Source organism: Vigna radiata, chromosome 11, assembly GCF_000741045.1.
Source record: "Vigna radiata var. radiata cultivar VC1973A chromosome 11, Vradiata_ver6, whole genome shotgun sequence".
Taxonomy (NCBI): Eukaryota; Viridiplantae; Streptophyta; class Magnoliopsida; order Fabales; family Fabaceae; genus Vigna; species Vigna radiata.
Genome location: NC_028361.1, coordinates 8609311 through 8634450, shown reverse-complemented (window position 1 = coordinate 8634450; position 25140 = coordinate 8609311). Strand labels below are relative to the sequence as shown.

At 33.0% G+C, this 25140-nt stretch overlaps 5 protein-coding genes across 5 annotated transcripts; 2 read left to right on the top strand and 3 right to left on the bottom strand.

The window, feature by feature from the left end:
* Nucleotides 1-4511: 4511 nt before the first annotated feature.
* LOC106776897 (protein NUCLEAR FUSION DEFECTIVE 4) lies at nucleotides 4512-8927 on the top strand. Its single transcript, XM_014664369.2, has 3 exons — nucleotides 4512-4976; nucleotides 7340-8280; nucleotides 8443-8927. The coding sequence occupies exons 1-3, from the start codon at nucleotides 4668-4670 to the stop codon at nucleotides 8900-8902; spliced, it is 1710 nt and encodes a 569-aa protein (XP_014519855.1). The 5' UTR covers nucleotides 4512-4667; the 3' UTR covers nucleotides 8903-8927.
* A 506-nt stretch (nucleotides 8928-9433) lies between these two features.
* LOC106776899 lies at nucleotides 9434-11614 on the bottom strand. The gene has a single exon (XM_014664371.2). It carries the CDS (start codon nucleotides 10925-10927, stop codon nucleotides 9464-9466), a length of 1464 nt encoding a protein of 487 aa, XP_014519857.1. The 5' UTR covers nucleotides 10928-11614; the 3' UTR covers nucleotides 9434-9463.
* A 285-nt stretch (nucleotides 11615-11899) lies between these two features.
* Nucleotides 11900-15147, bottom strand: LOC106776900 (probable serine/threonine-protein kinase PBL15). The gene is made up of 5 exons (XM_014664372.2): nucleotides 14703-15147; nucleotides 13738-13873; nucleotides 13230-13363; nucleotides 12995-13118; nucleotides 11900-12472 (listed from the first exon to the last, which is right to left on the bottom strand). Exons 1-5 carry the CDS (start codon nucleotides 15117-15119, stop codon nucleotides 12024-12026), a joined length of 1260 nt encoding a protein of 419 aa, XP_014519858.1. The 5' UTR covers nucleotides 15120-15147; the 3' UTR covers nucleotides 11900-12023.
* A 3653-nt stretch (nucleotides 15148-18800) lies between these two features.
* LOC106776903 lies at nucleotides 18801-19449 on the bottom strand. Its single transcript, XM_014664377.2, has one exon. The coding sequence runs from the start codon at nucleotides 19352-19354 to the stop codon at nucleotides 19052-19054; it is 303 nt and encodes a 100-aa protein (XP_014519863.1). The 5' UTR covers nucleotides 19355-19449; the 3' UTR covers nucleotides 18801-19051.
* A 2185-nt stretch (nucleotides 19450-21634) lies between these two features.
* LOC106776902 lies at nucleotides 21635-22864 on the top strand. Its single transcript, XM_014664376.2, has one exon. The coding sequence runs from the start codon at nucleotides 21908-21910 to the stop codon at nucleotides 22610-22612; it is 705 nt and encodes a 234-aa protein (XP_014519862.1). The 5' UTR covers nucleotides 21635-21907; the 3' UTR covers nucleotides 22613-22864.
* Nucleotides 22865-25140: the final 2276 nt, after the last annotated feature.

Genomic DNA, 25140 nt, shown 5'->3' with positions numbered 1-25140 from the left:
TACCTCACGGTTCCTTCTAATAGATAATAGAATTAAAAATCTATTTTTTATATTAATTACTATTAAGGCCATGTGCATGTTTCTTAAACTTTAACAATTTGACTTCATATTTTACTTTGATTTTATATCACCTTCTTGCCTTTAATTATAAACTGTATGGATATTTTGATTAAAAGTTAACGGACTGCACTAGTTTCTTTTTTGTTTTTAACTCATGAAAACTTGTGCTTTGACCATACTGTATTGTTCATAAAGATTTAAAATTGAAATGCTTCTCACGGTTTCAATTGTTTATAATAAAATTTTTTGACTTGTACTGAACTTTGTAGCAAATCTTTGTTGTTTTCTGCTCCTATAAGATATTCCAACATGTTAAAATATTGAATATTTAATAATAAAGATCATTCTTTCGGACCTATCCAAAACTTAAATAATACATGATCGTGATTAAGAAACATTACGTGAAGTAGATAAATACTCTAAAGTGTTTTTTTTGTTAAAGTTCTAGTCATAGCAATACTAGTAAATAATTCTGCTGCTCAATTAGAGTTAAATTTTGATACAACAGTTACAATTTTTATTCTAATCATTCATCTTCCAAATATACTGGATAGTGGGCTTAAATTATTTTATTGCAAATAAATTATAATTAGGTGAAATAAGTTTGTTAAAATATTCAATTTTAATACGGTTGAGTTTTATTAATATTCTTATGTAAATGGTAACAATTTATTTATTTCTAAAAAGTTGAAACATTTTGTCTTGGAGTGGACAGATTTCACATTGTCGTGGATGCGTTTTTGACTTTATGAAAATTATTATATGTTGTGATTTTATAAAATAACCGTGGGAGTTTACATTTATCTAGGTAGTTAAAAAGGATTATTTCTTTTTGTCTATGTAAGGGGTTAGGTAGATTCAAGTTATGTTACTTTTCCTCTTTCAAGATTGTACAAATATCTTGTCAATGTTTTTTGACTTGTGTTGAGTATTGTGTTTGGTGAATGGATGTTACTAACCAATATTTTTACTGGTAAGTCCTTGAAGAACTAAGAAGATATGTCCAAAGCAGTGTGCGGATGACAGCTCTTATCCGCGGTCCATATGAGAGACTGATTTTGTTATATATTTATTAGATGTGTGTGAAGAAGAAAAAAAAACGAGATAAATAATTGTTACGTGTGAGAGATGAGAAGCGAGTAATTCCCGAAGTCACACATAGAGGTAGTATGATTCTTATTATTAAGCTAATAATATTATTAAATGTTCGAAGTGTGTAAGTAAATTTATCTGTAATTTATGTTTTTCTGTATTCGGTTAGCTCACCCTACTTAGTGTCTACGATGATCGTATAACTCGTGATGTTATATGGAAGCAGATGATGCGTTGGGAAACAATCTTTGGGACTTTTAAATATGTATTTTAAATTATAAAACGTCATAGTTTGTAATTTTAAACTACTTTTAAGATTTAGTTTGAAATCCAATAAATACTCTTGAAAACTTTGATAGTATTATTGCATTATTGTGTAACAAAAATAAATGTTGTGGTTTTTAAAATGTGTGAACGTATAATTTGCTGTGACACTCCGAGGAGGGGTGTTACAGGGATGATAGAGAAAATGTCAGAGGGGTGAGAGAGAGGAAAATAAAATGATTGAGAGGAACGAGGAAGATGTGCAAGGGTTTGGTTTTTTTTAGTTTTAAGAATGAAAATTAATAAAATATCTTTAACATTAAATTCATGATATATTAAGGTATTTTTGTCTACTAAAACCCATACACATTACTAAAATATACCAACTAAAAAATGCACAACTTAGCAAACTCATATATATATATATATATATATATATATATATATATATATATATATATATATATATATATATATATATATAAGTACAACTATTTAAATATTTATTAAATGATTATATGTATAATATATACTTCTATACTAATCTAATTTATTTATTTATTTTTTCTTACATTTTATTTAATATATCTTTTTAGTAATCACCTTTTTAAATTTAAATAATGTAATAACAAGATTATTTTATAATTTTATCTTTTTAATAATTATTTTTTTAATTCAAATATTATTTATAATAAAAAGTTATTTAAAAATAAAAAATTATATAAATTATTGATTTTTATAATTATGTAATAAAAAATCTTTATAGTTTAATATTTTTTTATTACAATAATAAAATAGTGGGCGCGCGCTAATGTATATATTTTTACTAGTCAAAGACTATTGAATAATAATTTAAAACAACATTGTTTTTTAAATGTCAAATAACATAAAACAATATCAATTGAATTTTTAAAATAAAATATTAAATAAATTAAAAATAACTTAGTAATTTAAAATAAAAATGACTGAAAGACTATTCGCTTAATTTATATATTCTCCTCTCCCATTTAAAAATTTGAGCAATACCAATATTGATACACCTATTCGCTTAATTTGGATATTCTTCAGACGAATTGAAACAATTCTGTTTTTTTGTAATTTTTAATTAAACATTTCTACGAGTTTAAAAAAAACATTTTTATAACTATTTTAAATGATTTCTTTAGTTAAAAATTCTATCATTTAACAATTTTTTTTTTAAAATTCTTATTTAATAAAATAAAGGGTTAAATATGTTTTTAGTTTATAAACTATCAAACAAATTTATTTTTAATCCCTCCTTCAAATTAAGCTACATTTTGTTTCTTTTCCTTAAGGAAATCATAATTTTTCGTCATCCAAAACTAACGACATTAAAAATAAGCTCAGGTAACTAACGATGGTGTGTCACGTCATTTCTTTTCCTGACATTAGTCTATCTTTCCCAGCTCCTCTCCCTCTCCCTCCCTTGACTCTAACACAACCACCTTCTGTGCCACGATGCCACCTCGAACACCTCTGTCGTGATCGCGAGCCGTCTCTTCCTTCCCACAACCGTCCTCTAGAACCAGATCTTGAAGTCCTTCACCTCTGCCACCGTGAAACTCAGTCCCCTACCTATTTAGAATTGTTGATGAGATTAACCAAGGGTGGTTATTGTTTGAAAAAAAAATTCAAGGTCTCTCTAAAGACTGTCTTTGACTTAGTTTTTCTCAAGGATGGACCCAATAAATTCTTTCCAGTTTGTATGCGACCCCAAAGTCAAGCAAAAATACCTGAAACCCTTTCAGCAACAGGCGTAGAAAAAAATGAAAATGCAACAGAGAGAGTACATGGGAAGATCACATGCATCTGGTTTCCAACGTCATTTGGTGTAGAGCGTGTCAGTCCTTCCATCAACTTTGCAGTCATAAGCCTCATCGACGTAAGGGCACGAACCCAGTTGGTAAATCGGGTAGCTATCATCCCTCACCCACGTTCCCGAATTCTTTCAAGGTCTCTCTAAAGACTGTCTTTGAGTTAGTTTTTATCAAGGATTGACCCAATAAATTCTTTCCAGTTTGTATGCGATCCCAAAATCAAGCAAAAATAGCTTAAACCTTTTTAGCAATAGGCGTAGAAAAAAATGAAAATGCAAGAGAGAGTACATGGGAAGATCACACGCATCTAGTTTCCAACGCCATTTGGTGTAGAGCATGTAAGTCCTTCCATTAACTTTGCAGTCATAAGCCTCATCCACGTAAGGGCACGAACACGGTTGGTAAATCGGGTAGCTATCATCCCTCACCCACATTCTCCTGAACAAATCGCACTCCTTCACATTCAACGCTGCATTGTCGCCAACAATTTCATTTATTTCCGTTATTGGTCGGGCATCAGATTCAGCGTCGGTGATATTGTCAGTGTAACTGACGGTGAGGGTTTGAGTGGGGACAGGGGAGGAGAGTGGGGGCGGAGGAGAAGGAGGAGGTGGAGGAGGAGGTGGTGGTGGTGGAGGAGGAGGAAAAGAAGGGGAAATAGGTTGGACGCAGAGGTAGAGATCTGGGTGAATGGGAGAAGCGGTATTAAGAATGATTCTGGTGGAGAAGAAGACGATGACAGAAATGAGGAAGGAAGAAGAGAGTGGGTACAGTGTAAGGCCTCTTTTGGGAAACCATCTTACTTTGAGGTGGTGCCGGAGGTGGTTGTGCTAGAGTCGGAGGAAGAGGAGCTGAGAAAGATGGACTAGTGTTAGAAAAAAAAAATGACATGAGATATCACTATTAGCCATCTCAGTTTATTTTTAATGCGATTAGTTTTGAAGGACAAAAAATTATGATTTCTTTAAAAACAAAAAAATTATAATTATGAACAACTATTATTTTAGGATCAAAATATATCTTAGTTTGAAAAACAGACTAAAAATGACTTAATATTTTAGAAACTAAAAATATATTTAATCCTAAAATAAATAAATAATTGTACTAAATATGTAACTGCTTGAAAATTACACCGTTGCTCCGTTAAAAGTAACCCTCACCTATATTTCTATTATCAGTCATTCTTATTAAATTACTTATCTTCTAGTATTTATAACTAGAATGAAATATTTGAATGAAGAGCAGCAGTTAATGGGAGAGAATTAATTAATTAACTAATTAGTTAACTGTGTTTATGTTTACAGGGGGTTGGAAAGGGATTTAGTTTTTGTGTTGATTATTTGTGTGGCGGAGCGGTTCCTATATAAGGGAGGAATTGCACGCAAACAAACATAGTCTTACGTGGTGACGACGATGACCGGACAATCTAGGAAGTGGATGGTCCTGGTGGCGACCATCTGGATTCAGGCCTTCACCGGCACAAACTTCGACTTCTCCGACTACTCCTCTTCCCTCAAATCCCTTCTCAACATCTCTCAGATCAAACTCAACTACCTCGCCACCGCCAACGACATGGGCAAGGTCTTCGGCTGGTCCTCCGGCCTCGCCCTCACTCGTCTCCCGCTCTCCGTCGTCATCTTCATCGCCTCCGCCATGGGACTCCTCGGCTACGGCCTACAGTGGCTCGCCATCAAAAATCTCATCTCCTTGCCTTATTACCTGGTTTTCTCTTTTTCCCTCACCTTCATGCATACAACAAATATATTTCTATTTTTTTTTTCTTTTCATCAACATCATATGACCTAATGTCTATACATTATTTTGCCTTATTCAATCTTAACTATAATTTTTTTACCAATTCCACTAAACAAAAAACGAATATTTTTATCCCAATTGGGGTAAACAAAATTTACTTCTATCTATTATTCAAAATATTTATCTACATAATACTATTTATTCATTAGGGTCAGACTTCGACTTTTAAATAATCTAACTTTGATTTAACTTGATTTTAGTTTTTCTGATTTTTTTAATTATTTATTTGATAATATTTTTTATATAAACTATTAAACTAAATTGACCAATACTAATTAAATTATTAATATAATTTTTACTATTAATTAATTTATTTATGTACTTCGTATTGGTTTTTTAACATGAATTGATGCTTATTATTTTAATAAATAATATTTACGTTTTTAATATTTATTTTAAATTTAAGTTATTTCAATGCTGAGAGATAATGGTTGTCATATTCAAAAAGCTTTCATAGATATTTACAGTATCAAATTAAGACATTAATTTAAATTATAACTTAAATTTCCAATTTTTATTTTCAACTAAACCTTTTTATAACAACTTAAAATATTATATTTTTCAAAAATACTATAGTGCTTAAAAGTGATAATTGTAACATGTCATCTTATTAAAAACACATGACATCTTAATTTAATATACAATTGCTTATATTACATAATTAAACTAATAATATTTAATTCATTAAAATATTTTGTAAACATTCTTTATTATTTTACTTCTATGAAAGATTTTACAAATATCATTAGACGAAAACTAAATCTATTCATTGGATTTTTAAAACATTTATTACACTTTAAAATATATATCCTACCTCAATTAATTACTAGAAACAAGATATTACAATAAATTTAATATCTTAAATATGTATGTGTTAAATAATTAAGTTAATAAATAGATTTGATATTTTTTTAACAGAATCTCAATATTAATTTGATTAAAAAATTTACTTAAATTATTGTAAAAATAAATTCCAAATACTATTAATATTGAAAACTATTAACTATTTAAGTATTCTAATTTTAACTTTTAAAATTTCTCAAACCTCATTTTCAAAAAATGAAGTAAGAATTCAGTTTTTAAAAGTGAAGAATTTGATTATAAATATGATGAGATGAGTAATATGCTATCTAGAATCTTTTGGCAACAATGCTACATGAGAAAAACAAAATTAAAAAAAATTATTTTGAAAATGTATTTTCTTAGCAGTCAAAAAAACAAGGCATGGAAAGAGTTTGAGAGTTATGGCCTTGACAGACAAGTAGCACTTTGTTATGGATGATGGCCTTGTGGTGCACACCTTCCTTACGTACATACACTTCATCAATTTCTGGGGTCCCTTCTCATGCCACCAAGCCTTCGCTTTTCTATCTTCTCTTTTTTCACACATCTCAATAATTTGTGTTCAACTCCTATGTTGTCTTTTACTAATTAACACTAACTATTATCATCAATGACCGATTTTAATGAATAGCTAGTAAATTACATAAAAATTAATGAAACTTGTTGAAGGGTACCAGGAATCTGCTGGGGCCATTTTTATCACTACGGTCCACTACACTCCATTCCAAGGAAACGTCTAATAGAGATTTTAGTTTTGGGTAGTTTGAAAGATTCGTCATAGTGTTGAATGGAGTTCAAAAACAAGAGCTTTGAACGGACCACATATTTCTTTCTGAAAAGGACATATTTGTCTCCATGAGTCTTTTATATTATCGTTGTTATGTTATGCTTAGTTGTGTTTTGTGGTCGTCTTTTCCAAACACGTCCTTTCATTTCACAACTTCTCAACTGTAACTCCGTCCATTCTGCTGGTCCCAATTGCTACAACTTTAAATCATACATACCCGTTTGACGTGGTTCTTTTCTGGACGCCACTTAGTCTGCATGTACCACACACCAGAAAATATTACAAAAATGATGCTTTTACAATCTCTTTCTCCTGTACAATGATAACGATTTTACATTACATTATGATAATAAAACTATTTATTCTTATCTATATTGTTATACTACTAAAGTAAGATTATCAAATACTAAGATAAAGGGTGTGAAAATATGATAGTGGAACATTATACCTGCACAAGAAATTACTCACATAAACGAGAAATGAAAACAACTTTGGAAATTTTCTTTAACCAAACTATTGTCGATCAATTACAAAGGAATATTAAACCTCACGAAATTTTAAAGTTGTGATGTACTGTATAGAAAGTTGCATGTGTTGATTTTTGCTCAGGTTAATTAGCTGTTTGTTTTGTGTGTGGCAGTTCTTTCTTCTGAGTTTGTTGAGTGGCTGTAGCATCTGTTGGTTCAACACAGTGTGCTTTGTTCTCTGCATTAGGAATTTTCCAGTGAACAGACCCCTTGCATTGTCACTCACAGTGAGTTTCAATGGTTTGAGTGCTGCACTCTACACACTTGCGGCCAATTCAATAGACCCTTCATCTGATTCACTCTACCTTCTCTTGAACGCCCTTGTGCCTCTTCTCACTTCCCTTGCAGCACTAATCCCAATTCTTCTTCAACCTCCTTTAGACTCTCTCTCTAGATCTGCAGATGCTGCTCGCAGAAACTCAGTGATATTTCTAGTACTAAACTTTCTCGCCATTTTCACTGGAATTTACCTCCTCCTTTTTGCCTCATCAACTTCTGACGAAGCCACCTCGAGGATCTACTTTGGTGGGGCCATTTTTTTCCTCGTATCCCCACTATGCATCCCTGGCACCATCTATGCTCGAGGTTGGTTTCACAATGCCATCCATTCCAGCTTTCAGGTGGAAGGCTCTGGCTTCATTCTTGTTCATGTTGATGATCTTGAGCTTCATAAAGAACTCCTCTCCCGTCAGAACAGTACTCTCAATCTCAGCAATGGAGATGATCACGGCCTGTTGGGTGAGAATGGATCCGTGCATGGAGGTCAGAGGGCAAAAACCAGTGACGTGGGCTGTGACAAGGTGCTTGGTCAGGATCAGTTGGCAATGCTAGGAGAAGAGCACACCGCTGCAGAGGTAGTACAGAGGGTGGATTTCTGGCTCTATTATATTGCATACTTCTGTGGTGGCACAATTGGTCTTGTCTACAGCAACAATCTGGGACAGATAGCTCAATCTTTAGGCCTGAGTTCAAGTATATCTACCCTTGTCACTCTGTACTCATCATTTTCTTTCTTTGGTCGCTTGCTTTCAGCTGTACCTGACTACATTCGAAAGTAAGTGTTTTCTCACCATTATCTATCGTATCTATCATGTTTTGGGTGAACTCTTTCTCTGAATATATACTTTGTTAGCATTCTCTTTATTAAGGATTGAATCTTTTTATGTAATATAAGTTTGTTCCAGTAATGATGATAGCATTTTTTCCAAATTTGCAGCAAGTTCTACTTTGCAAGAACCGGATGGCTAGCCATTGGGCTTTTCCCAACCCCAGTTGCATTTACATTGCTTGCTGTATCAGACAGTGAAGCTGCACTTAAAGTTAGCACTGCACTGATTGGTCTGAGTTCCGGTTTCATCTTCGCAGCAGCAGTGGCAGTTACATCGGAACTATTTGGACCCAACAGTGTGAGTGTCAATCACAACATTCTCATAACGAACATTCCAATTGGGTCTCTTCTGTATGGTTTGCTGGCTGCAGCGATCTACGATGCCAATGCTTACTCAGTCACAGGTGATACACTGGTGTGCATGGGAAGGAAGTGCTACTTTTGGACATTTGTGTGGTGGGGAGGAATGTCTGTCCTAGGACTAGCTTCTAGTGTGCTGTTGTTCTTGAGAACCAAACACGCCTATGATCATTTTGAGAGACATCGTTCGAGGATTTCGGTGCAGTAACTTGTGTCTTAGCATATTACACCGGTGAAAGATGGAAACCATAGAATAGTTGATGGCAAATCCTATGGTGCCCTCTTGGTTAAAGGGTTTTGGTGAACTCTGATTCAGACCAATTCAGTCACTGTCAGTAACTTCATTTAGCTGACTCAGCCTCGTGGTGATTGTGTTTTGGAAGTTCATAGTAGCCTTGGGGGCATAATTATGTTCTTGCATAGTTCCTCTGATACGCTAACTACTAATGATAGAAGGCTTGAAACAAAGACAGACTCTTCAAACCAGACAAGTACCTGCGACTTTTCCTTCTGACTTCATTATCAGAAAGTATATATAGCTCCCTTTTTAAGCCTACTGTAATATCGTGTACAGGTAGGTAAAAAGTTCACTGTAACATTATAATCATATATAGAATATGGTCTTCCAAACCACAACGCGGATAAAGTGATACAGGAAATTTTAATCACCAAAACAATATCTCAAATTGACAAATATTAAATTTTTTTGTTACTGATGTCTGAATAACATAAGCAGATAAGTCAATGATGGAAAGAAAAAGATTACACCTCAATGATAGTTACAAAATTTATCTTCTTTTATGCACAGGAATAGTCTCTCATAGGCCAACGCCATCTTTGTTGCTGTAAACATAGAAACTGCATATTCACGGCATGCCTTTCCCCTCCTTGCAAGCCTTACCTTTCCTTCCTTCACCACTGCTTCAAGTGCCTCCATGAGGGATTCCACGTTGGGAGAGAACATAAAGCCAAATTCATCATCCACCACAACACTACCTTTGATGCTTGGAAATCTTGATGCCAAAAGGGGTTTCCCACTCATCATGGCTTCCATCAGAGTAAGATCAAGGCCTTGTGGTCTAAGTGTAGGATTGACAAAAATGTCAATGGCATTGTAGAATGCTCGTAGCATGGAAAGACTCATGGATCCAAGAACAAGAACTTGATTTCCTAAATCCCTATATCGGTTCTCCCATGGTCCTGAGCCAGCTACAATCAAATACACATTAGGATGTTTTGTTATTAGCCTAGAGTATGCTTCATGAAGGAGAGGGTGGCCTTTGTCCCTAACTAATCTTCCAGCGACACCAAGCACTAAACTAGCATTGCTTGGAATGCCAATTTTGGTTCTAAATTCCTTTCCCAATTCCACATCTTCTCTGAAGTCACCCTCATCAACTCCATTAAGAATCACATGCACTCTTCTGCTGGGGATTTGGTACACATCTCTTAACATTTCACCACAACTATCACTGATAGCAACATGGTGTGCATAGTTTCTGAAGAACCTTATCTCATTTAGAATCTTAGGGAGAACCCCGTATAAGCCTTTGTCAAAATCCGGGGATCTAGGTTCATCAATTCTACGAGCTAAGTCTTGGAAAAGGCTAGATTGCAAACTCTCAAGTGCTATGCCATGCCACGAAACTGCAAGGTTTGGAAGGTCGTGAGCGAGCCAGTGAGGAAGTGCTACACTTTCTGAGTGAACAACATCGAAGGGTTCTTTCTGGTTTTGTTCCAGAAACTGTTCCCATGCTTTGTTGTAGCGCCACTTGCCTGGCTCCCCCTCATGGCAATGTATGAATGGTGAAGAAGGAGCATTAACATCTTCTTGGTGACCGGTTGCGTCTGAACAAAAGGTCGAAGTGGTTTCTTCTTGTGGAGGAGAGGTGAATATATGAACCTTGTGGCCCCGCTGAGCTAGAGCAGTGTGAAGTGTGTACGCATGGCGCTCCATGCCACCAGGAGTGCTTCCAATAGGCCATTTTCTAGAGAAGACAGCGACTTTGAGAGGTACGGGTGAAGGGTTCTGTTCTAGAAACGGGAGTTTGTTCCATGCGAATTCGGCTAAAAGAAGATCACCTGACCAGGTTTTGGAAAGGGTGGTGCATGTGGTGGGTGTGTGGAGGAGGAAAAATGTTGGTATGGTGAAGAGGACAAGGAAGAAAAGGGTGACACAGAAAGTAAAATTAGAAGGGGAACTGGACTTCTTGGATTTGTTGTTGAAGGCCATTTGTTAAAGGAATTCTGAAAATTTGGACATAGATTTTGTTTTTATGTTTTGAATACTGTGGTCTATGGGGTGGGGGAGGTATGCATGCAATAAACCTTTTAGTTAGATTTTACTTTAATTGCATTTCTCACGCCCCTTTAGAGGGAAAAAAGGGGATTCATGTGGCAGAGGTTTCGTAGGTTTCCGAATCAGAAACCTTATTTAACATCCACACTCATGCCAGAATGGACTTGAGAGAAATTTAGAGTCATTATTAACATGCTGAATTCCTGGTTAAGTTTTATCCTATGTAGAAAGAAGGAAACCACAACTTGTGATTAATTATAAATTTACAACGTGTTCTTACTGTAATTTAGAATTTTTCATATTCTGATGCCAAACAAACTGAAGCAGAGTAGCTAGCTTAAGAATTTTGCACGTTAATTTTTCTACATCACTTGAATAGCATATCCTAGTAAAAAAGTGGGGTGGATCCTGTGTCATAGAAGTTGTTATACTCTTATAATTATCATGCAAATAGCATTTTATTTTATCATTTTAACTTTCTATCATTATCACTCAATCAACTCTGTAAAGAAGCCTATTTTTATATTAGATTTGTGACATGTGCTTCCTGGAGAGCCGCTGAGCCTAATGGGTTATTGCAATTTGCTTACATAATTTGGTCCCTTCTCTCCAATTTTGGAATATATTAATGCTAGTCAAATCATGTGACGTAATTGTAGGATTTGCCCCGTCCTAAAACATTTGAAAATTTACTCATCTTTCTGGCTTGGTTGTTTTTCTTCTCAAGCATTGCATATAACATTGAGTATATAACATTTACATGCTCTTGGAATCTCCCTTGATCTGTAAATCACATGGAAAAGCTTTAACTTGAAGAAATTAGTTATGTTTTCAGTTGATTTAAAAAGCTAGCTGATATTCATTTTGACGGGTTAAGAAATCTGAACTGTCAAAGGAAGATTTTAATCTACACTCAATATATATTGCATTTATGTTTTATACATTTAATTACATATATATAGGGTGGCTTGATAATTACTCTTACACCACATGATACTTAATTAAAAACCAATCTTCTAAAAGGTAGCGATCAAGTTTTTTTGCTCAGAACTGGTGATGGTTGCTTGTGGTTTGCACCGGCTCTAGTGTTCATATTCGTCTTATTGTTGGAGACTTTATTCCTAGTAGATTTTTGTGACACTGGCCAGTGTCCGCTGGTAACAGCCATGTCCTTGTACTGTTGTAAGCCTTCAAGAGTTTCAACAATCATTGGCATTCTTGGTCTGTCTTTAGGATTCAAACTTATGCATTGCAATGCCAAACGGGCAATTTCCTTTGCACCCTTCACAGAATATTGGCCTGCAAGCCTTGGATCGACAATGTACCTCAACCTCCTACTGCTACTCAAGTAAGGTTTTGACCAATCCACAAGGTTTTGCTCAGTCTTTGGTCTTGTTTTGTCTGTTGCTCTTCTTCCTGTCAGCAGTTCTAGCAGGACTACCCCAAAGCTGTAGACATCACTTTTGGTTGTTAAATGCCCTGTAAACAATCATATGTTGCATTAAAATCTGCAAAACATACCAAATTTCATAATAAACTATTACATGGTTGGTTCCACATGGTTTGATCAATCTCCACATGAAACTTAGTTCTCATTACCAAAAAGTACATTATCAAACACCGGAAATAATTGTTGGAAATCCTACATCGATTAGAAATAAGTCAAATTCACAATATAAAAGTGAATACAAATCTCATCTTATAAATCGATTTTGTAAAATTAAATTAAACTTAAAGTCCACTTCTTAATACTAATCTTCTTGAAAATAATGAACATGCAATATGACTGATTTATCCCATGGATTTTCATGTGACACAAACATTTTCAATTTTCCAAAAAGAATTACCAACATGTCATATGGAGATTGGTCATGATTGTAAATCATATAATCATCTATCCCCAATTGGAAGCAGTTATTAGTTGAATTCCATTTTTTTTTCTCGTTATGGAAGTAATAAACATGCCAGAAAATAGGTACAGATTAGATTTATTAGTCCTACCTGTTGAGATGTATTCTGGTGCTGCATATCCATAAGTGCCCATTACTCTGGTTGAAACATGTGTGTTGGATCCCTCTGGCCCCATTTTAGCAAGTCCAAAATCTGACAATTTCGCTGTGAACTCCTATTTTAAACAGAAGCAGATGATGCATAAAAACTCATTGGATTTAGTTTCTTGTGTTACTTTACAGTTTTAATCAATAACAAAGAGAGTGATTGGTAGTTGATCACGTACTGAATCAAGCAAAACATTGGAAGTCTTGAAGTCTCTATAAATGACTGGTTTCTCAGCTCCATGCAAGAAGGAAAGGCCTTTAGCAGCACCTATTGCAATTTTTAATCTTGTCCCCCATGGAATTGAGGTTAGCCCTGCAATTACATGCAGTAAGTAACTGAGTAACTCATTGTTTGTTTATGTTTTCAGAAACAAATTTCTACTTTCTAAAATTTCTTTGTTACCTCAACACAATTGCAAGTATTCTGTCCTATCAAATGAACACATTTCTGTTTTCTATGACTTTGTCTCTTCAGCATAAGAACAGAGAGGACTTGAAGAGATTAAAAAACATCTCCCAGTTGTTTCTGTAGTTTTGTTTTTTAAATACTTGTATTGGAAACAATTTTCATAATTTAACAGAATTTGGATGATAAATTGTTTGCTAAGTAAACTGTTCTAGAAAACAGAACATAGTAACAAGTGAAAATCAAACAAGCTAAAAATGTACAAGGATTTTGATGCATACTTCTGAAGAGGTGATTCTCCAAACTTCCTCGTGGCATGAATTCATAGACAAGTAATCGTTCTTCATCTTCACAACAATACCCAATCAACTTAACCAAATTGGGGTGTCTTAACTGCCCAAGAAAAATCACTTCTGCCTGCAATCCAATGCAATTATTCATTTATAAGTGGTTCATTCCCCAAATTTCAATATAAAAATAAATACAAAACAGTTCAATTTTTTTCACTATTGATGGAAAACTGATAAATTAAAAATAAAAACAAAGAACTTAACAAAATTGTCCCATGCATTTCTGACATCTGATAGGATAATCCTTGTTCTTTACTCTAGTTTCTCTCAAATATAATAAATAAAGGTCGTTGCAAAACTACTACATTACAGTATATATACTAATTTAATTAACTTTTCTTGTACTATAAGGGATTGACTTGCATCCATCCTTCCAAGAATCAAAATAATAAAATATGAACACAAAAATTATATAATAATAGTGCAGGACAATGCTAAAGTCTTGTAAGCTAGTATAAAATTCCCTGACTTTTCTCTTTGGATGCCCAATCAGATGAGTGTATGAAGGATTTAGTCAACTCCCACTAGTTGCATCACACTCATTCAAAAAATAAATAGCCAAAGATTCTGATTCCAACAACTACACCACCAAAATTAAACGACCCTGATAATGACTTGTAAATTTAATTACATGAATATATTAAAGGTTTCTTTTTTCCTCAAGCCAGTTAATATTCAAATTGAATCTGGTGAAAGAAAAGATGAAACACCACTAAAAATTAAACTTGTAATTGAAGAGTGGTGTTTAAGATAATTATATAATAATGGGTTAAATAAGATTTACTAATGAACTGTAATAATAGTAATGAATTAAGTTTAAGAGTGAAAAGAATTTCAATTTCTCATGTAAAAACATAATCCTATAATAGTTAATGAAGAATAAATGTGATATTCACCAGCCATTCACGGTGTCCTTGCAAGCCTTCAATGTCAAGAAGCTTGACAGCAACAGGTTGTGCCTTCAAACCAAGCCTGAGATGATCATCTACGTAGCCCTTATGCACAGTTCCAAACCCTCCTTCTCCCAGCAAGAAGTTGCTGCTGAAATTCTGAGTTATGGCACGGAGCTCACTCAGCTGAAAATCAAACAAATCCGAGCCAAAAGACTGTGCAAGATCCTCATTGATTCGCACAGACGAGGAACGACTGAGATCGGAGAAGGAGAGCCTCCTGAACGATGGCAAAGGAGCAATGTTCTTTGACAAATCAGAACGTGAAGGCTTGCACCTGCTGAAGTTCTTGAACACGGTTTGATCCTCTGTGGAGCAGCAATTTGCAGTGAAGGGTCTCCATGCCTTTGATGGTTCCTTCATTTCCTAAGTTAAGGTCTTGTGAGAAAGAATTCTGATGTTCTGCAAAATATATGTACCAAGAATATTGTACAATATATGCTAAAGTTTTCTTACATTTGATGGAGACTTAGGAAAAGATATTCTTTCCTCAACTGCTCTAACCACTCTGGTAAGTTTTGCAGACATTATTATAAGTTTGTTTACTTATGTATAACTTGTTTTGTTCTCTAATTTGTCATCTTTGTCGTGTCTTCATGCACAATACTCCAATGTCTTTTTGTACGTAGTATTACTATAGGTCCACGCCAGACACCTTCCTTTTCCTTTCCTTAATTGTTTCGAGTAATGTAACAAATATACATACATGCATAATACATTCGGCCCGGTACCTGCCAAAGGTATTCACTATCTCATACCTTTAACCTTTATTTATAGTTTTTATCATGAGTTTTGATTAGCAAAATCTTAATCACAGTCTAATACTGGTCCAAAATCCCTAATCACATTTTACCTTAATCCTGAGGCTCTGATCTTTGACTTTGGCCGGACAGTCTACCTAAGACGTTGGACTCGTCGTGGATACTGAATTGGAACGATACAGATAAAGTTAACATGTTGCTGGCACGAGGATTTTATGCATAAGCTGATAGTGTTAACCGGACATCCTTGGTAACTCGTCACGTGCCCTCCAGTCCTACAGTATAATATATATATATATATATATATATATAATATAATATAATATCTCGAATGCACTATATGAGTGAAGTTAACTATGATAATTAGGAGTTACTATAATTTCCAGGTAGCGTAAGGATTCATTTAATTATGATGTATAATAATTCAGATAAGATAGAAGCTTATCTGTTCCATGAGGAGAATATTATGGTGTTCTAACTTTGATGCATAATTTATGTTAATAGGTGAGATTAAGAAAAGTTAATGAATGTAATTGAATAGAGTATATATATAATGATTTGGTAACCTAAGTAACGTATAAATGAGAACAGTGACGAAGGGAGTGACATCAATTTGTGTCTTCATTCAGAAATACAAACAATTAATGTGAAGAGGAGCAGTTGCATGTTGAAGTGCTGGATAAGATATACGACAAGCTGGTCAAAAAAGTCAATATTATAATAAAAGAGAAAACTAGGTAGTGAATGAGGTATACACCTAAGTATGCTACGTTCTCAAAAAATAACACGTACTCTATGATAAATGTTTTAAAAAAGATGTATATTAACATATTGTTCTTTGTTCACGCTGAAATAGGACGAGGATACCGCGTCTGTGAAGTTCTTGTTTTGTTGAAGATTCGCTTTGCTATGTGTTCTGATCATCGATCGTTGTATGGGGTGACCTGTAGAATATATCTTGATGTTCAAATCAGAATCTATGAAAAATATTTTAAAAAAGATGTATATTAACATATTGTTCTTTGTTCCTGCTAAAATGGGACGAGGATACCGTCTGTGTGAAGTTTCTGTTTTGTCGAACATTCGCTCTGCTATGTGTTTTGATCATCGATCGTTGTATGGGGTGATCTGCAAAATACACTCCAATGTTCAAATCAGAATCTTTCTCTCGAGGTCTTAAGTAGTTTAGTTAAGGAAAAAAGTGAGTTTATCTGGAAATTAAACTTCTATTCATAAAGTTTATAAGAATTAACCAATTAATTTACTTCTTAATGATCATCAATAGTTGTTGTCATATTAATTACATATTAACTATGTTCAACAGTTGTCGAAACCGAATGGTTACAGAACTCTTTTTTGCACGTTGATCCATCGGTCCTTCCAAGCTAGTATGTCATTTTATCCGATCGGTCGAATATAAACCAATAAGAACATTCTTATATAAATTTAACATTTGAATTTGTTTCTCAAACTTTTACTAATATATTAGTGTTCATCTTTCTTTTGTTAATTATGAGATAAAACTTGAGTTGCACAGTAAAAGATAGCACCCTCCCTTTCCAACAAAAGAGTTAAACACATGTTATCGGCAAAATTATGATCTTTGAATTTAATATAATACCACATGTTAATCTAGAAGTAACACTAACTCAATTAGTTGGTCTTTTGTATTTGTAAGGTATAATTAAGAAAATTATACCCTTAAAAAAAACTTAAATCAACGTTTTAATCTTATAGTTTTATGATGGTGTTATTTTACTCTCTAAACAAACCCACATTTGAAAATTATTGGAATTTTAGTTCTTTTAATAGTTTATAGTCCATTTTCTAAAAAGAAAATGTATTTATTTACATCTAACTGATGACATGAGACTTAGTAACAAATGATATGATAGAACGATAAATACGTTATGTTGTCACTCACAATGCATTAACGTGTCAATAATTAAGAACTAAAATTACCTTCATCATGATATTTTTAAAGATTAAATTTTCACAGCTGTAGATTTAAAGGTCAAAATAAAAATTACACACTTAACTTTTATGTCCATTTTATTATTATCAAATTAAATTTTCAAAAAATCAAATCGAATTCACAAATAAATAAAATTTTAAAAATTAAAAAAGGTCAAGAAAAGAAAAAACACATAAAGAAAAAGGAATCTTAATTTTGTAATGTGATAACACTGAATTTTATCAAGATAAATCAAAATATAAAGTTTATTCTGCCAAGTTGGTAATAGTTTATCTTTTGCTTTTGTACTTTTCTTTTTCTTTGTGTTAGATTTTCTTTATTTTTAATCATTATCCAAACCAAATTGGTCGTAGATTTGTCACAGCAATGTGTTGCATTTTTTCCATGACGTGGAATATAGTTAATAGGTATGATGTGTCTTTAACACAGGGAGAAGTTTTACATCTACATAATGTTCTTTCTTTTCATTTTCTCATATTTTTCCAAACAAAATTGAGTGTTAACTAAAATATCATGTATCTCCTTTCTTTTCCTTTTTTTTTTTTTGCTATTTTTTCTTTATTTTATCTATAACATTATTTAAATTTTAAAATGTCTCGTTTTAATAATTATAAAGAAAAAGAAAAATTAAAAATAAACAAAAGTCAATGTATACGTTTGATGTTAAAATACAATTAATATATACATTTGAATCATTAATATCATAGACTATAAGAGTTGCTAAATAAAGTTTTTTCTTTCAATCCCAAAATAAGAATTATAATTTTTTTTATTGAAATTTAAAGAAAATTTAATAAAAAATATATTAAACTTCAAATACAATTTAAAATTACAAAAATACAATGTAATCTAAATAATTTAAAAATAAAAAAACATTTGAAAATTTTATTTTTTGATATGATTTAATATTTAAATTTTATATATGGATTATAAATTCAATTTACCACACAATAAGCCGAATTCTCAATACACTAACTATAAAATCACTATACTAGCAAGTAAAAAAGGATTTCAAAGATAGAGAAATTAAGATAGTATCTCTTTTAATCTTTCTTACTTTGAGCAATAAGTATGTATGAAGGAAAATGATATTTTGACACCAATTTTTGACATCATTTTGACACTGCGCACGTGTCAAAATGTGGTTGAACGGTTTCAAATTAAAAAAAGCTGAGCTAGGGACATATTTGGAAGAAAAAAACCAAAGTTTTTTTTTTAATTTGAAATCTTCCAACCATATTTTAACACGTGTGCATTGTCAAAATGGTGTAAAAATGATGTCAAAATATCATTTTCCATGTATAAAATTGTAATTTGAATTCTTGATGCATATAGATTTTTTTCTTGAAAAGTCCAACACAGTCCTTTGTGGACAAGGTCAACAGGCATATCTTCTTCAACAATACCAATGATTCATAACTTGAAGCTAAAGAAACCAGAAATTATTAAATGATCCAATTTCAACTTGACACAAAAATTGATCTAAAATGAAAAGGAAGCCACCCATAATACTATGAAACATATACAATAATTTCTCAAAAGAAAGTGACAATAATGTTTTACACAACATTTGATTCTTTTTGAGGTTCATTAAGAACTGATTTGACTGCAGAAAGATGAATTTTTGCAGATTCGTGCTTGACCCATTGGACAACCCTCTCTGCTTCCTTGCTAACCTTTTCTTCCTCTTCCAAAGCTTTCTTCAACCTCTTTTCTTGTTCTTTCACAGAAAACGTGCTTCTGTCAGATAGCATCTCATCATTCTTTCCCCACTGAACCTCTTCTGAACTGCTTCTGCCATTCCTTCCAACAACAACACTCTTCTTGCTCGAGAAGAAGCAAAAGCAACATCCTGATTCCATTATCAAATTCTTCGGATGACACAATTTTTTCAATAACTAATCAAAATTCAGATGATTGAAGAATGTGAAAATCTGTGGAGTTGTTGAGATGAGGTGTTCTTTGAAGAATGTGTTGGTTTTGGTTGATTCATATGTGGTAGTCGGTGAGATGTTGGGACCCATTTGAAGCAATTTGATTTTTAGAAATTGAATAGTATTCTTTCAATGGAATTGGATTACTTTTTAAATTATGGTTAAAACCATCTAAATGGAATTGGATTACTTTTTAAATTATGGTTAAAACCATCTAGCCGTCCCTATTTTTGTAATTTATTCTCAATTTGGTCTTTTTTTTTTTAACCTTCGTAATTGAGTTCTTATAAGTGCTAATTTCAAACAAATTAGTGTCTGCCGTTAAAAGTCGTTAACGGTGTTAAAATTGTGCAGAGGTAGGTAGATGACGTGGTTAAAATTCTCCTCTACACAATTTTAACACCTCTGCACAATTTTAACACTTCAAAAGGAGAATTTTAACCACGTCATCTACTCATCTCTGCACAATTTTAACACTGTTAACAATTCTTAACGGCAGGGGCTAATTTGTTTCAAATTAACACTTATATGGACTCAATTGAAAATGTTTAAAAGAAGGGGACCAAATTGGAAATACCTTACAAAAATAGAGACGCCTAAATGGTTTTAACTTTAAATTAATGATATTTTAAATTTAAGATGAGGGGCTTAAGTCCTTAAAAATATTTATATAATTTAATTTAAATAAATTAAGGTTTAAGGAAATTTTATAAAAATGTAATTTTAATAAGAAAGTTATAAGAGAGTTTTATGGATAATATGAAAGGATGAGACCTACTTTAAATTAAAATAAAGCCTACTTAAATAAAAGTGAAATGCATATTTATTTTATTTAAAATAAATAATTAATCTTAAACTTAAAATTATTTCCTGCAATCATATTTTAGTTCGACAAAGTAACTAATATGAAAATAAAGTGTGACAGTCAATAATTTTTAGATATTTAGTTAATTTTTAAGTTAAAAAATAGTTGAACATTTTTTTATTTACTTTTGGTTTTGATGTGAGATATGTGTGAAAATTTTCAATTAACAAATTTGAAAATTAATATATTTAAAACTAAATAATTAATTAAAAATGTGGATATTTTTAAGAGAAGAAGTAAAGTTGAGAAATAGATAACCTTACTGTACTAATAATAATTAAAAAGAATTTAAAACAACATCAAAACTATAATACCAATAAATAATGACGATAAAATTATATTTTTCTTCCTAAAATTAAAGGTTAGAGAGGTGTTTTCCCTAGTTTATCATTTTGATCATATAATTTTTTAAAATTAGAGGAAAATAATTTAAAAATTTTATGAAGAAAAAAAAATCTTTCATTGAAACTTTATTTTGAGTTTTGATAGTATTTAAAAAAATGATTGAGAATATTAGAAGAAAATATTCAGAATATCAGTGATAAAGTAAAGGTACCTTTTAAAAAAAATTAAGGTATAGATATTTAATTAATGATAAAATTAAGGTATATTTAATTAGAGATATTCAGAAGAAAATATTCAGAATATCAGTGATATTTAATTAATGATAACATTTTTAAATTTGTTCAAATAATTGTTTTAATTTTATGGTAGAGATATTTCTAAATGAAGTAAACTGTGATATAGTAAATAATACACTCACTGTAATTCTACTTTATTCTCCATCACCATTTCTACTGTTTTATAACTCTAATTTTACATCCACTCTAATTTTATATTTCCTCTTACTTCCTTCTATATTTCTTATTATATTTACTATTTTATATATTTCCTTATTTTACCAAAGAATAATGTCAAATTTTCATTTTTTTTAAATAAATTACATTTTTTTCACCATGAACATTACATTTTTATCTCCAAAAAAAGTATACATACCAAAGATTAATATATTTCACACTTTAATTTACTAATATAGATGTGTCTTTGAAGTAGGTGTTTTCCTCTTCACTTGAGTCCCTATTTATTAAATTTAAAATTTTAGGAATTTTATTAAATTTACAATTTTAGGAAATGGAACAAAATTTTTCGTTGAAGTAGTAAAACTGTACAACAAATTCATCAAATATATCATCAATTAGAAAATGAAACTGTAGATCGAGATAGAAAATAGTACCAACAATATATAAATCTAAGTTTTGTCAATTAAATCATAACTCATCAATTTAATCACATTAACTGTTCAATATAATTACTCATTATATCTGTAATTAACATAAATACTTTTTTAATTTCATTACTGTAAGAAGTAAAATGAGATAAAAAAAAATAAACAAGTTATAGTATTCAGGAGAAAAATATGCCACGTGTCCGTATTTACAGGCACTACGTGAAGTAGTGGGTCTCCAAAATACGCGCGTGGCCCCACTCTCCAAAACGGCCCAATTAGCCGTTGGAAACTGAACCTCGTCACGCTCTTGTTACTGTCTCTCTTCTTCCTCTTTTCCATTTCACACAGACTTTACACAACAACACTCACAGTGCATTCCCAACAAAACATGGGTTTCTACGACTTCTCCGACACCGACAACGAGTCAGCCATAGAAGAAATTATCTCACTGGCCCAAGATGCATGCGTGTTGGACCAACTCTCCGCCATCAACTGCGCCGGAATCACCAACTCCGTCCTCCCTTCCCACCTCGAAACTCGTTTCCGCAACCTCAAATCCTTCCCACCAACCAAAGCTCGCACATTTCCCACCCCCACTTCAAGAAACGAGGCAAGTTTCAATTTTTCGCCCTCCAAACAGAACCCAGATTCTGGGTACACTTCTTCTCATGACAAAAAGGGAGTGGAAGAAAAACCTAAAGATGAGTCTGTTTCTTCGCCTCCTTTTACCCCTTCTTCCTCTGAGAAAAGTTCCATGTCTTCCATTTTCAAACCGGCGCAAAAGGATGGTTCCAAACAGCACTCTCCTTTGCAGTCTTCAAGTTCCCCTTCTCCTTCTCCTCCTCGGAGGAGGGGGTGTTTGTGGTGCTCTCCCAAGAAGAAGGAGCAGAAGAAGAAAAATAAGGAGAATTGGGATGATGAGATTTTGTCTTCATTGGGAAGCTTCTCCATAAAAGAGCAGCAGAAGATGTTGAAGAAGGCGATGAAGGAAGAAGAGAAGGTTAGTCGCGAGGCTGAAAAGATCGTGCAGTGGGCCAAGCTAGCATCTGCAAGAATGAACGCTTCTGACATTGATGATGAACTCAGTGATTGAAGCATTGAATGTTGGGGTCTCTATATCACTTTACTCTTCTGATGTTCAGATAGAAAAGAAAAGCAAAATTGTATTTGTTGTCTTGTTTTTATGGGGGACAGTGGGTCTGTCAATTTCATTTTGCATTTGTTCCCAATATTGCGTTTGTTATACTTTGAGTCAATATAAAGATTTTACATAGTCTGGGGATTGCCTCATTTGGCTGTATTGAGTTTATACAACTGATAATAGAGATGCTTATTTGCAATATTATTTCGATTTGGTGTATTTTAGATGTTATATTACTCTATTAGTGGCTTTACTATAGTTTGGAGATTGGTAATATGTCGTGGATTAACTGGTGTAATATTCTTTGTTCCAATTTGATGTATGTTTTGGACTTCAATATTATGTGTCAAGGTTATATGATTAATGTAATGTCTGAGAAAAATATCACTTAAGTGGTGCATACTTGGCAACAAAGTATTAGGTACAGTTTTAATAACTAAATGGAATTTTATTAAAAAGTTGCCTTTAGGTTTCAGCCCCATTCTTTGCCACGCTGTTTCATCCCCAAAGCTCAACTTCTTTTTCTCTTCATTGCTCCACCTTCTCTTCACCATACCTCACAATTTATCCATATGTTTGCTAAATAGGAAGCTCCTAAGAAATCAGGAGGTTGAGAGCAACATTTCCCATCGATCAATTTCTTTATTCCTCCACTGGTAAGTTGAATCCTCTTTTCCAATGCATACTCTTGAGTTGTGAGCATGCAATGTATCTCGTTGCATGTGACTGGTTCTGTGTTTTCCCTAAAATTCTAACTCAGATCATGTTCTAAACGCTGATTTCTATCTCCGATTTGGGGATTTATAGGTGTTTTTAAAATCTCTATAAGGTATCAGAGCTTTGTTCATCATCCTGAGAGCTAAGCTGTGTGGATACAGGTAAGGGAAGCTAGGTTTAATTTTTGATGGGTAGAAAGTAAGTTGATTGTGTTGATACCATTTAAAAACATTAAGTTGATGCATGTAGAGTTTCTGTGGTAACTGTTGTAATGGAACTGATGAAAATGTATACTTGAATGTGTGCTTTAAGTTGCTGTGAACTATGTGACTTTGAATGATATGAATTAAGGACTGATATGGACATGTGTAAGGTGTGGGAATTGTACGATAGAAACTGAGTTCACATTATGCAGAATCTTAGGCAGATAGTTAAGTTCATTCTAATGGCAGAGTCAAATTAGGGAACCTGAGTAGTGATTTTGAGAGTTATAGGCTAGAGTCAGGTTTAGGATCTTAGAGTCACTTAGTTAAGTTATTTGTGACTTATTAGAAACACCAAAATGGTTAGAATTAGTTTCCATATGGCAAGTTTGAAATTTAACCTCTAAGTGATTGGAATTGAAGCTTTAGATCCTAATTTGATGCATAACTACTAGGAATTGAAGTTAGGTAGGGTTATAAACATTTAGACAAGTTCAATTCATCGTATAGATCAATTTAGGAGTGTTAGAAACTCATTAAAGTGTCTCAGATGCACCAAAACCAGAAAAAATAAGGTTGCTGTCGAAAACTGATAAGAATAATCGATTATCTCNCTTGATAATCGATTATTCTAGTCAGAACATCATATTTTCTTCAAAGTTCTCGTAAATAATCGATTATCACATGTAATAATCGATTATCATACGTAAATAATCGATTATCATACGTAAATAATCGATTATCATATGTGATAATCGATTATTGTTGTTAGGAAAACATCCAAGACAATTTTGAGTGGTTCTAGGGGTTCCGGGTATCATTTCTGGACGTTCTTTAGGTTGTTCTGGGGGTTTTTGACCCTTCCGGAACTGTTGGTGATGGTTTAAGAGTCTTTTTCTTTATCTAAGTATGAGTTTAAGGGTATTGGGTTGTTTAGTGATTTTCTTGGACTATTATTGTCTGTTAATGTATATGGAATGGATTCAATGCTATAATATTACGGTATTGATTTATCTTGGCATGAGTTAAGTTTAAAGTGAAAAGTATGGTTATTGGACGTAATTCCATGATCCTCAAGGGAGGTTACATGGTGATTGACCGTATGAATGGCCGGAGTTCAGGATGGGGTTTATCCTGACATTCTAATGACCATCCATGCTCAATTAGAGAGTGATGAGTCATGTGGTAAGAATAGCAGGAGGTCCTAGTCTTGGGTGTCTCCATTTATGGGCCAAGATGAGTTTGGTTGGACTTACACTTGTGTGTGGTCAGGTGAAACCCCTCGACAATGGCTTTGCAAAGCAGTAAGGCCACAACAAGTGCACAAACCCCTAGAACTCGACATTTCATACTAGTCCGGACGGTTAAATCACGTGGTCTGTCATTGGTATCAATCAAATGCATTCATTTACAGTTTGTGTTGTATTATTGTCATTACATGCTTGAAATACTTGATTGATAACATGTTTTATTTTTATTATACCTAGCTTACCCTTGCATTTGTTTGTTGTATGTGCTTGCCTTTCCCCCTTGCGATGATCCTCCAATCCTTTGGATGTG

Excerpts from the sequence above, each read along its gene's own strand:
- LOC106776897 (XM_014664369.2), top strand. The coding sequence starts at position 4,668 with ATGACCGGACAATCTAGGAAGTGGATGGTCCTGGTGGCGACCATCTGG. Across the intron at positions 4,977-7,339 it reads TCTCCTTGCCTTATTACCTG|TTCTTTCTTCTGAGTTTGTT; the intron begins GTTTTCTCTTTT and ends TGTGTGTGGCAG. Across the intron at positions 8,281-8,442 it reads GTACCTGACTACATTCGAAA|CAAGTTCTACTTTGCAAGAA; the intron begins GTAAGTGTTTTC and ends CCAAATTTGCAG.
- LOC106776899 (XM_014664371.2), bottom strand. The coding sequence starts at position 10,927 with ATGGCCTTCAACAACAAATCCAAGAAGTCCAGTTCCCCTTCTAATTTT.
- LOC106776900 (XM_014664372.2), bottom strand. The coding sequence starts at position 15,119 with ATGAAGGAACCATCAAAGGCATGGAGACCCTTCACTGCAAATTGCTGC. Across the intron at positions 13,119-13,229 it reads CCAATGTTTTGCTTGATTCA|GAGTTCACAGCGAAATTGTC; the intron begins GTACGTGATCAA and ends TGTTTAAAATAG. Across the intron at positions 12,473-12,994 it reads ACCAGAATACATCTCAACAG|GGCATTTAACAACCAAAAGT; the intron begins GTAGGACTAATA and ends GATTGTTTACAG.
- LOC106776903 (XM_014664377.2), bottom strand. The coding sequence starts at position 19,354 with ATGGAATCAGGATGTTGCTTTTGCTTCTTCTCGAGCAAGAAGAGTGTT.
- LOC106776902 (XM_014664376.2), top strand. The coding sequence starts at position 21,908 with ATGGGTTTCTACGACTTCTCCGACACCGACAACGAGTCAGCCATAGAA.